Source organism: Malus domestica, chromosome 07, assembly GCF_042453785.1.
Source record: "Malus domestica chromosome 07, GDT2T_hap1".
NCBI classification, from domain to species: Eukaryota; Viridiplantae; Streptophyta; class Magnoliopsida; order Rosales; family Rosaceae; genus Malus; species Malus domestica.
This window is the reverse complement of record NC_091667.1, coordinates 35,572,953-35,585,727: the sequence shown is the minus strand read 5'-3', so window position 1 is coordinate 35,585,727 and position 12,775 is coordinate 35,572,953. Positions and strand designations below refer to the sequence as shown.

At 34.8% G+C, this 12,775-nt stretch overlaps 1 protein-coding gene and 1 pseudogene across 13 annotated transcripts; one reads left to right on the top strand and one right to left on the bottom strand.

Moving 5' to 3' along the window:
• The first annotated feature begins 2,430 nt into the window (after positions 1 to 2,430).
• LOC114825923 (cyclic nucleotide-gated ion channel 1-like) lies at positions 2,431 to 10,151 on the top strand (annotated as a pseudogene).
• On the bottom strand, positions 4,029 to 7,850 carry LOC103439881 (myb family transcription factor MOF1-like). 13 transcript variants are annotated; one of them, XR_011582939.1, is made up of 9 exons: positions 7,647 to 7,850; positions 7,219 to 7,242; positions 7,032 to 7,108; positions 6,840 to 6,876; positions 6,433 to 6,508; positions 6,274 to 6,336; positions 5,515 to 5,592; positions 4,517 to 4,546; positions 4,029 to 4,375 (listed from the first exon to the last, which is right to left on the bottom strand). XR_011582939.1 is itself a non-coding variant. In XM_070825017.1 (5 exons), the coding sequence occupies exons 1-5, from the start codon at positions 7,723 to 7,725 to the stop codon at positions 6,714 to 6,716; spliced, it is 228 nt and encodes a 75-aa protein (XP_070681118.1). In that variant the 5' UTR covers positions 7,726 to 7,850; the 3' UTR covers positions 6,681 to 6,713. The 13 variants fall into 13 exon arrangements, 1 of the variants encoding a protein (XP_070681118.1); XR_011582937.1 differs by having other exon boundaries at positions 4,150 to 4,375; positions 5,515 to 5,584; positions 6,781 to 6,876; XR_011582933.1 differs by having other exon boundaries at positions 6,433 to 6,876; positions 7,647 to 7,848.
• Positions 10,152 to 12,775: the final 2,624 nt, after the last annotated feature.

The following is a 12,775-nucleotide window of genomic DNA, read 5'->3' as shown; positions in this document are numbered from 1 at the left end:
ATATGAGGTGACAGAGAGTTGATGAAGAGTCTCATTTTTTATAGATGTCTTTATGCGAACAAAATTTAAATTCACACAATACTTGACTTTTCCAACATTTGAATGTATTGATTGTTTTGAATTTATCTAATTTTTATAAAGATGATTTTTATAAATGATAAATTGAAATATAGATTGTCCATATTTTTTTTTTTTAGTAAATGGACACCATATTTTCATTAGAAGCCATTAATAGGCTAGATAATACAAGGAAATGAAGCTTGTTCCTCAATAAGATCACAAACAATAGTAGGAGCTTCATCTAACCAAATACAATCACACCGGAGTGGAGTGGAGTGGAGTGGAGAGCAAAACGAGCAAGTCTATAAGCAATGTCGTTGGCTTGGAGACGGATGTGGGTCGCAGCAGCTCCAGCGATTAATGACAACAAATGCTTTACATCTTCGATGATAGGTCCCATTAAAAAAGTTATGAAATGAGAACCACAAGAAAATGTTTCAAATTGAGTGTCAAAATAGGTGTCCTTGGATCCTATATATACATTATGTTAGAATTCAGGGACACACGTTTTTGACAAACATTTTGTAATTATTTCAACAATCCAAACAATTTATACTTTAGTACAACATTCATAGACCATCCTTACAAAACATTAAGACAAATTCAAAAACCGTTAAGAAATTCATTTGTAGTGAAAAATATAGACTAATATGGTTCTACAAAGAAACACTAAATTTAATCCAACCGTTATATAGTTTCAGATTTAAGTGATTTTTAGTACACATGATCATTGACGTAAGACACAAAGAAACATTGTATATCTTGACACATTTTTTTCACGATAAATTTTATTTGAACCCATATAGTAGCACTCTTCACCCAACTTTACACCAAATTAAAAAATAACACCAAAATCTAATGTCGAAACAGATTGGAGAACATGGAAAGGCGTTGAGGAATTCAAAAACATTTTTGCTATTATCCAACGGTTTCAACTTTTTATACTTGGATTCGTGTTTGGTTAACAGAGAAGTTTCTCTTACCAAAAAAGAAAAAAAAATGTTTCGATTTGTTGTGTATTTTGACCTTAATTGAACAAGCAACATGTGGTGCTATCTAAGCTTGGGACTTGGATTCATATTTGGTTTTTGGATTGTGTTCCCGCTGGTAAACATGTCATGGAGCATTCTTGCTATAATGTTTGTCTACTAGGTTGTTTTGTACATTGCATAAGTTGATTTTGACTGCCGAATACTAAAAGTTGTGTTTCTACTAATTGGGTTATAATAAAATCCGGATGTGCTTGAATCTTTCATCCGTGTATTTTCGGGGATCTCACCTATTAATGGGGGATTTCTAGCAATGCTTTATTATATCATATATACTAAATATGAGATGCCCTAATTACTGCCGGGTTTTCTAGCAGTCCTTTGATAACGGATATTATTTGCTACAGAGAACAAAGAGGACACTGTAACAGTTGGCATTGGTGGTCCAAACGGTTCTAGTAAAACAAGGCATGTATAGTTTTCGGTAGGCAAAGAGCAGGAATGATAGTGTTTGTTTGTTTGTTTTATTTTTTGAACAATCAATATTATCTGCATTAACGGAAAATGATGGACTTAGTCTCATAATGGGTTATCAATAATGTGGTTTAAATTCGCTTTTGACAAGAATTGAACCTAAGCCCTCTTACTTACCAGTGAAGATGAATACTACTAGACCGTAAATTAAGTGACAATGCTCGTGTTTGTTGCATTCCTAATCTTTACTGGAATCTAAATGTTTACTGAATCTTCCCAGAAAAGGTGGCATATTATGTTTGCACTGTTGTGTCGATGGAGTATTGTGATGAATGAGGATCCTTTCCGGATCCTGTGAGGATCCCGATGATCTTTTAATTGTATCTATTTATCGTGCATCGCGCGGTTAGAAATCATTTAAAAATTTTATTTAAAATTTTACACAAATAAGACCTAACAAAAAATGAATACATGATTCACGATAAATGAATATGATTAAAGAATCCTTTAGATTCTCACAAAGAGAATTCGAAGAGAATCCTCATTCATATGTAATCTACAAATAATGAATAGAAATTTAGGCGGTTCAAAATTTTAGCAAAATGATATGGAGTGGGCTCTCAGAAATCGTGTCAAAAAATTGGCCTTATTAAGGTGAGAGAGAAGAAGGAAGCAAGGAAGCATATGAAACTATTATATTTTTGGAGAGCACATGATGCATGAGTAAGAATTTAATACTCTATCTATTTAAATTATGTGCATAATGCAAAAAGACTTGCGTCATATTAAACGACCTACGTCATATTAAAGGACTTACGTCATATTAGAGGACTTGTGTCATGTTAAAAGACCAACTTCGTATAAAAAGACATTGAATTCAGTTGTCTTTAAAAGAATGGCAATGCAGCTAGCAACTTCAGTTTCTGCCTATTAACTCCCATACTAGCTCTCTGCATGCTGTTCTCTCGCCACCTTGTAAACTGAAGATCTTGTTGTAGCTTTATTTAAGTAATCTTCTTTACTCATCATCAAGGTCATTGAGTACATATATATTTGAGTTATTATGGGTAAAAACGTCGAGGAAAGAAATTCAGATGTGGAGAACCAGGCATAAGAGAAAACAGACAGGTTCGTATTGAATATATCATTCCAGCTCAACAATAGTTAGTTAGACAGTTGAGAATGTGGCTGCGTTGTTATAGTTGTTATCGAATTAGTTAGTTAAATAGCTTATGCTGCAAGCTAGTCATGATGGCTATATAAACTGTATTCTCATTGTTGTAAAAATTAATTAAGTATCAATGTAATCAATCACACTCTCTCTCTTTCTCTCTCTGCATTTCTTCGATACATGCTCTTTCTGCATTTCTGTTAATAGTTCGTACTCTGCTCTCTACTCTCTTTAAGTATTTCGAATTCTGAAATTAGCATGCTCCTGTCTGTCGCTCTCAAAGTATAGCAACACACCACGATCACAATAATGCTTTTTTTACCATCTAATTGTACCATCTTTTTAATAGAAATGAGACCACATGTGTTAGTGGACGCTACTTATATTAGAAAAATAATACAAATGATGGTAAAATTAAATTGTAAGTGTAGCACTGTCCTTATTATTTTTCGTTACATGCAAGGACAGATACTTGTTTTAGCCATCTGAAATGTACCTATATGACAATCTGATTTTTGTTTGATTTTATCTTGTTTAATTTGTTAGCTCGAGGCTCATATTAGGGTTTAGGGTGAATGCTTATGAATTTCTTTTGTTGCGTGTTTCCCAGAAATGAACGTTCGAAACCAATGGCTGGAAATGAGACGAGTGCCCAAAAACCGGAAGATGAAGGAAAAAAATTGGGGGAAAAAAATAAAGGACATTTTTACTGTGCATCAGGCGCCTTACCTTCGAATGTGGAACATCATATTTGTGATATCATGTGTATTTGCTGTCTCTATGGATCCTTTGTTCTTTTATGTTGTAATCATCGATCAGGATAAAAAGTGCATTCAAATGGATAAAACGTTGAAAATTGTTGCTTTTCTTATGCGATCACTCACAGATGTCATTTTCCTGGTGCATTTTATATGTGAAATTTGTGACTGTTCAAAAGACAAAATTGAAAAGAGAGAAGAAACTCATGGACTGGTGTGCTAGAAAATGGACTCTTCGCGCCAGTGGAACAAACCAGGGGAAATTCGAATGAGACAATGGAAACAAAGCCGGGGACTTCCAAAACGAACACCCCCAAAAATGGACCCTCCGCGGCGGGGGAACAAACCGGGGGAAATTCGGGAAAGAAATCGAAAATCAGAGAGTTGATTCAATATAACAAGGAAATAGCTCAGAACTAGAAATTGAAACCCGCGCGTTGCTGCGGGAATAGAAATTATCTATACCAAAATTATATACACATAAAGAAAAGTAGGTATGGGGGCTTCTTTCGCTTAACTACTTAGCTTAATTATGACAGATTTTTTGTGCTGTTGAAGTAATGAGACAAAACACAATAATCAGATCGTACCAAACTTATATATTATGTAACTGCAAGTTTGTCCATTAAGAGGGAAAACACCAAATATACTAATCAACTGCATGCTTGCAGGTTTATATATAAATCCAAAATAAGAATGAAATCAGAAACAGAGCCAGCTTGTCATAGAACATATTACTATTTATAAAAAAACAAAAATCTGAACCAATTAGGTACAAATGAGAAACAGAATGTAAGCAAGTGATTATACGTAATACATGAGGCATGTACAGCTTTCTTGTCCTGAATTCGGTGATGAAAACATAATGCAATTTGGTGGTTCTTGAATGTCCAGATAGAAGCGAAAACGTGTACTCTCATCTCCTAATCATCAAAATATATTTTCACACACCTCAAATCAAGAAGTAATCTTCACAAAAACTAATACAACCCAATCATGTTTTCAATTCCAAATTTTTCCAGGCATTCAAATGAAAGTGGTGGAATGAAGAGTAAAATTAGTACCTTTGCCAGACCCAAAATGGCCATAAAGGTCTGAAAAACCACACGCCAATCATACGAAAATAGAATTGACAAACAAAACCAAACACAATTAAATCCACATTCTAGTTCAACCAAAATTCAACTTCACCCCAAATTAGATCAACCAAAAAAGAAACAGGGATAAACCCAAATGCAATAGGAGAGAGAAAGAGGAGAGAGAGAATGTTTCATTTTCTTTGCAATTTGAACAATTATTAGTTTCAATCAAACTAATCGGACATATATGTCGTTCTCAATAATTGAGGTATTTTTAAACAAATTGGTTCTTAATTATAATAGTTATCAAGGACATATATGTCGTTCTCAATAATTGAGGTATTTTTAAACAAATTGGTTCTTAATTATAATAGTTATCATGGACGCATGGTATTAGTCTTTTACACACAAAAAAAAAAAGCAAGTGCCTCATGCCTTGGGAAATTGTTAAGTACCTATCAAACTAATCATTTGGAAATAATATGGTGCTTCCCAATCTAAAGAGTCAGTGACAATAAAGCAGCATATTAGTGAATAGTTAATTATGATTTCTATAGGGTCCAAAGAAAACTTATCAATGATGATGAATCAATATGAAAGTAGCTCTAGATTAGTATCACAACTGTTTTATTAGTAACACAAACTAACCAAGTGTTCCAATTAAACTTCTACCTCCGTCTCTCAAATGTTGAGTTTGGCATCATAAACGGAGCCTATTAATACTCAATTCTCATTAAAAACAAATCAAACCACCAATATTATCATATAATTAACAATAACAATACCCCCTTAACACAATTGTAAACCGTACATGCCACCAAAAACAACTCAACAGTAGCAACACATGAATACCCCACATTCATACAACCTGATTAACCAAATGTAAAACCTTTTTCTCCCATTTGATATCCAACAACCTAATGCTTATTAAAAAAATCACACTGGCAACATCAAAACCACCAAGAAAGCACGTATAAGCATACCTTGGCAAAGGCAGTAAACGGCACAACAGAAACTGAATAGGCACCTCGAATATCTCTGGGTGCTCCTCATCTTCAATCCTTAAGAGATGAGCATGAACAAAATCACGCAGAGCATGATGTCAGCACAAATTTATCAACAGGAACTTTTTATGTAATGAAACTAATATGACATCATGCAGATTAAAAATGGTGGTTGCATGCCACAGAATTTGAGGTATATATTATGCAGTGGTATGAAACTTAGTATTTCAGGTACATGTCATGCAAGGATCAAGTATGCCATTAACCTTCACATACTGATATATTTATGCAATGGCATATACTATCGTTGACATATACATATATTATTATTAGCTATAGCTATAGCTATAACCGTTGCTATACCATCATGCAAAAAACTTTACCAGAGACAACTTTTGATTAGAATAATAATGTTGGTGTATAAAAATGTTTTGAAATTAAAAACATTAAATGCATCATACTTTAGATTGGTTTGACTAAACATAATTTAATATAGAGTACAGGATGAAGTATGATTATTTGTTCTTTATTGAATATTTTAGTTTTACATTGATATTGAAAGTATTCATACAATAAATTGGCAAGCGGTGCTGATATAAAATTACGAAAACAATTATACATACTGGGCAACTGTGCCTTGAAACTCAGAAATTCAAAATACCTAAGCCAAAAATTCATTAAAAAGCAAGGAATCGATATCCCATTAAGGAAAAACAACAAAGAAAGTAATTGGGTTACCATATTCAAGTGGTCTCATTTTCTTTGAAATAGGGGTACCGCCTGAGCTTGAATTTCAATGCCCTGAAAATTCAGAAAATGACTTGTTTAAATCTGCAGATAGATGCATTCTATATAAGAAAAAAAAAAGGGAAATATAATGAGGTTCAGAAGCCCAACCATGTTGTTAAAATCCACATGCCAGGTTGCTCAAGGATGACCTCCTAGCCCTTGGAACAGTCTGGGGACTTGGCGACTTAGAAGGGAAGTAAAGGGTTCAAAGAATAAGTAAAACATAACTTGCAGCTGTATAACACTGAAATTATCTATGCTTTTAAGTGAGAGTTAAATTGGTTTCACATTCCGACTCTCCAGTATTTTTGTGCACCATTTTGTAAAGGAGAAATGGCCAATTCACACTGAGAAAATTAAAATAGACACTATGCGTTTGATTGGAGCTATTATGCTGGATCTGTCATATAATAAGAAAGCAAGATCTCTCAAGTTTATAAATATGTAAACCTTAACTTTTGTATTAACTATTGGAAGAGTAGATGAGCCTGTGTGCAATTTGTTAATTTGTTCACCTCGATTGGGGTTTTCCATCTTCTTGCTCCTATACATCTGATGATGAAATCAAAGAAGAAAATGTAGAACAATATTAATCAGAGATGAACCCTTAATTTATATTTAATCAAAGTATTGAATCTTATATATATAGTACAATTAGTAGAGAAAATATATATAGATCATGAAATTGATGGGATCAAATCAATTACTTGAAGATGGCGCTTGACATGAGTTATTCCCAGACCCTTAAAATTCATCAATTGAAGAACCAACTTCGGAGTTGCCCCTGCACCATTAATTCACAATTATTTAGGAAATAAGAACTAACGGGGACTCTAGGCTAATCTCATAAATTAATCCCAAAACCTAGCTTTGATTTATATGTACTACACTTACTTTCTTGTCCACCTAATCTTTCAACTGCATGAACAAAGAAAAGATGGAGATCAGATGTCTACTGAAGTCATGATGTCTTGGAACGAACATAAATCACATAGATACTTCAGAAACCAAAAAAAGAATGCTGCAAAGGGAAATTGGAAAATCATATTGAAAATTCCAAAATCCATGAACACATAAAATTCCAAATCCATAAACACCTTATCATAATTAAAACGAAATTTGCACAGAAAACCCATTAGGATATCCAACTTTATATTTTTAAATTAGTTGGAGCAATTCAATTGATTAACATCCAAACACAGTAAAACAAAAAAAAATGATATAGACAAACACAGAAATATAAAAACGCTTACGTGAGATCTACTAAAAAAAAATTGAAGGAAAAGAAGGGATATGAGGGAAAATAGAGATGAAATAAATACCCAGAGAAAGAGTGGAGGAGATGTTGTCCAACGGAGGAGAAGGAATGAGGGAGGAGCCCGGAGGGGAGATGTTGTCCATTGGAGGAGGAGGAAGGAGATGCTGTTGAAGAGAGGAGGATGTTTCGTGGTTCTAAGAAAGAGGTCGAAAGATTCTCTTGGAAGCAAATGAGACCAAATGGAAGAGCCCGGAAGCAAATGGAAGACTCTGGTTCCATCCTTCTCCCCGTCCACGATGAGCAACACGTGTATAGGAGGGTCAAAATCGTAAATTAACTGTTCAACACAAAAAATAAGCTGAGAATAGGAAGCAGGTGAGGGCTATTTTCGGTAATACACTGCTCGTGAACAGTATTTTTCACCGGGTTTTAGTATATAGATAATATGTCGTGGTTATCCATCATATTTGACGTTTTAGCTCTTCTTCCCCTTCCACAAGTAAGAGAAATGAACTAAACTCCAATTTTTTTCTTGTTTTTGTACGTATCTTGCTGAAATTGATGGACTTCTATGTTCTAACCCTTTATCTTTTAATTTTCTGCAGCTGCTAATAGTATTTTACCCAATGAAACGCTCAGGATTTGTGGAACACCAAAAGGTTGTGAATGTGTTTCTTCTCGGTCAATATGTTCCGAGGATTTATGGGATATGGGCTAAGAGTCTATTCAACTTGTTTCTCTACATTTTTGCCAGCCATGTAAGTTTCACCTTAATTATCGTTCTATTTTAATATTTTTGTATTATAATTATTAATATTGGATTATGGATGTAGTTTTTTTGAAAGTGATATTGTTCAAATATAACTCCTTTGAATTAATCATGTACAATGTTTACAACCTAAATAGGGTTTGAGAAACTCATGTGGTAGGAATCTTAAATTAATTACAATTGACATATATGCTTTTAATCACAGAAAAGATTATGTATTAATTTATTCTATTCTTATAGAGACTAATTATCTAGGGCCTTGTGTTTGCATGTTAGGTACTCGGAGCTTTTTGGTACCATTTTTCTATTCAACGAGATGTATCATGTTGGTACGAGACTTGTGTAAATCCTAGTATAGATCACAGGGGATGTACGGATACTTTCTACTGCGGATGGTCAGAATACTTCTGCAAGAAATATAACACTTCTAAATGAGCATTGCTCGTTGGATACTCCAGATGGTGCTTCATCTTCATATAACTTTGGAATATTTCTTGATTCTCTTAAGAATCAAAACGCGGAGCATAAAAAGTTTATAACGAAGTTCCATTTCAAATTGTATAAGATACGTAAGTTCTTCGGTGAAACATACCTTTCTGGTATGTAGCTAGCTAGAACATAGGAGATCACGGATCGAGCTTATTAATGAATTCTACTTGTGGTGAGGCAGACTTTAATACAGATGGAGGCTACAAAATCGGAAGAGACAAGACGAAAGATTCGGATAAAGAAGGTAGATGTACGCACGTGGATATCCATAAATAAATGGGAGTTTTAACAAAACACTCCTCGTACTGTTCACTTTTAATGAAAAACCACATTTTTATCTTTAACTGACACTATTCACTATACCTTTAAAAAAGGCTTTTCGTTAAAAAAGAAATTTTTTTGAACTTTTCATTAGTTTCCCTTAAATAAATTCTCTGATAATATCAAGGAAGAAATCGAGAATAACATGGAGCAAGCATGGAAAAAAGACAAATTTGCTGATGTCCACAACCCATTCCTGCTTATTCTTCCCAGGAAAACCAAACTCTGTAAAACGCCATCTTTTCATGGATACACTTAGAACAGTATGTTCTTCAAGAATCGATCTCTCTCCATTTACTAATAAAAAGAATTTGAAAACTTTGAAATTTAATGATAAGGATAAAATAAAATATAAAATAAATAGTACCAAAATTGACTTTTTAGTGTAAAAATATGATTTTTCGTTAAAGTAAACAATACTAAAAGCTTTTCGTTAAAGTTTCCTTTATTAATTGCATCCATTTTCACTGTAATGTTGTTCTGATGATATAAGTCTCTGCGTGCGCGCATGTGTACAGGTTAAAAAGCTTAAAGACATGGATCAATGTGTTGACGTTGCTGTGCGACCATCTGAAGCCAGTGACGTTCAATGAGAACAGCTTTGTTTTTCGAACGGGAGATCCACTCGATTGCATGGTGTTCATTGTCGAAGGGACAATGTGGACCTACGCGGCGAGTGATAGTCAAGTTGGGCAAGGAATCTCATCAACGGCCATCAAGCGCCTCGGGAAATGTCACTTTTACGGGGAAGAGCTTCGGGCATCACACTGTTTCACCGAACTTCCAGTCTCCATCAAACATGTCAAAAGTCTGACAAAAGTAGAAGCATTTGTGCTCATGGCCAAGGACTTGGAAGCTTTAATCTCCAGATGCCCACTACAGTGGGAGAACGGCGAGAAGAAGGGTTCTCAAAAGGTGAAGGGCATGGCAGCTTCTACCAGAGCAACAGCATTCCGTCGTCGTAGAGAGCAATCTAAACCTTATATGTAGAGTGCTTGATGTTTGATATATTTTGAGATCAATAAGAAGGCCTTGGTACCAGTGGTTTATTGTGGTTTATAAACTTAGGCGGGCTTCTACTTCACACGATGAAATAGTGTTTATTGCCGAACCCCATGTTATGGTCAGATTTTTCAATGTGACCGGTACATGAAATGATTGATGTTAGATATGTTTTGAGATCAATAAGAAGACCTTAGCACCAGTGGTTTATTGTGGTTTATAAACTTAGGCGGCTTCTACTTCACACGATGAAATAGTCTTTAAAGCCAAACCCCATGTTATAGAGAAATTTTTCAGTGTGATTAATACACATGACGGTACATCATGTGTCACTATAAAAATAGTAGGATATATGTGCTAAAATGTTAATAACTTAAAAAATAAAATTTCTCATCACTCCTATTAAAACACGTGGTGTACCATTCATGTACCCGTCACAACTAAAAATTTCTCCATGTTACGCGTGAATTCAAAGAATTTTGAATTTTTGAATTTTTGAATTTTTGATTGGCCGAATTTACAATTGACAGCAATGTGATGATGAGGTTTAATTAATCTATAATTAAACAATATGGTAGTTCACCATTTCTATGCCGACACGGTAGTCCACTGTTCAAAGCCGTTCTTATGTTTTTAGTGGCCTAAAGGCCAGAAAGTAAAATGGAGCCCTTTCCGACACAATATTTAGAAAAGAAAAAAAATGTATTTTTCTATATAACTCTTTTATGGGCTTAAAACCAATTGTTTGATTAAAATAAATATATAAGAATCTTCTTCTAGTGTTTCTAGAGTCAAAATCATCAAGAGCACATTTTTCGAAATCAAGCATTTACAACATATCTTTCTCAATGGACAATATTGACAATCCAACCTTTCATGTGTCATAATCGTCGACCTAAAATAATTTTTCACCAACTTCAATCGAATTACCTCTTTCTTAGTTTCTTACTAGAAAAAGTGTCCGCACTGCGGGTGTTAAAAATATTTTGGAAATATATCTATACATAAAACAGAGGTTTCTTATCTTTTGTGTTTTAAGTTCTGAATCAAGATCACTAATTCTAAACTACAATTCGAAAAACTATTTTCAGACTGTTGGACATCAAGAAGAACACTAATTCTGAAATACCAATTCAATTTCTCTCCATGTTAAAAAGCATGTAAGCAGAGTCAAAGGACATAGTTTCTATTACCGGAACAAAAAATTGAAACCATATACGTTGAGAAACATGCAAAACCCACCTGGAAACGCCGGATTAGATCGGTCTCAACCAAGTTCAATTTGAATCCAAAATAGGCACAAAATTTCTGAAATAAAAAACCAAAGCACATGAGATACTAACAAAAGCCATACAAAAAATGGAAAATCAAAACCTTGTGCGGCAACAAACATGCAAAACTTACTTCGAAAACCCAAATCAAACCAACCAAAAACCCAAAAATATTATCGGAATCAAACCAAAAAAGTAGAGAAATTAACAACCCTGACTACTAATCGAAGAACAACATATGCAAGCCATAATCAACCATTACACATATTTGGACAACAATTTAGGAAATCAGTACATCACAAAGAGAAAACAATCTCACACTTGCAATAATGAGACTTCTTATTAGTATAGCTAAATTACAAAAGCACTCAGCAAGTTATGCCGTGAACAACAGAGGATTGAATACATCTACTCAGATCATGTCTAGAACTCAAGGACTCTAGTAGTGGAAGATCTTCGATCTAACATTTCATCTTTGTGATACGCAAAAGAAAACATACAATATAGCATGAAGACCAACAACAACAACAACAACAACAAAGCCTTTTCCCACTAAGTGGGATCGGCTATATGAATCCTAGAACGCCATTGCGCTCGGTTTTGTGTCATGTCCTCCGTTAGATCCAAGTACTCTAAGTCTTTTCTTAGAGTCTCTTCCAAAGTTTTCCTAGGTCTTCCTCTACCCCTTCGGCCCTGAACCTCTGTCCCGTAGTCACATCTTCGAACCGGAGCGTCATTCGGCCTTCTTTGCACATGTCCAAATCACCGGAGCCGATTTTCTCTCATCTTTCCTACAATTTCGGCTACTCCTACTTTACCTCGGATATCCTCATTCCCAATCTTATCCTTTCTCGTGTGCCCACACATCCCACGAAGCATCCTCATCTCCGCTACACCCATTTTGTGTACGTGTTGATGCTTCACCGCCCAACATTCTGTGTCATACAACATCGCTGGCCTTATTGCCGTCCTATAAAATTTTCCCTTGAGCTTCAGTGGCCTACGACGGTCACACAACACGCCGGATGCATTCTTACACTTCATCCATCCAGCTCGTATTCTATGGTTGAGATCTCCATCTAATTCTCCGTTCTCTTGCAAGATAGATCCTAGGTAGCGAAAACGGTCGCTTTTTGTGATCTTCGCTAGATTGCTTCGGTCATTAGCGTGGATAAGTATATAAATGGATAGAGATAGGAAAGCAAACACAAGATGTACGTGGTTCACCCAGATTGGCTACGTCCACGGAATAGAAGAGTTCTCATTAATTGTGAAGGGTTTACACAAGTACATAGGTTCAAGCTCTCCTTTAGTGAGTACAAGTGAATGATTTAGTACAAA

Coding starts and splice junctions, on each gene's coding strand:
- LOC103439881 (XM_070825017.1), bottom strand. CDS start 7,725: ATGGACAACATCTCCCCTCCGGGCTCCTCCCTCATTCCTTCTCCTCCG. Junction 7,243..7,646: donor CTCCTCCACTCTTTCTCTGG/GTATTTATTTCA, acceptor TTGTTCATGCAG/TTGAAAGATTAGGTGGACAA. Junction 7,109..7,218: donor AAGATTAGGTGGACAAGAAA/GTAAGTGTAGTA, acceptor TTAATGGTGCAG/GGGCAACTCCGAAGTTGGTT.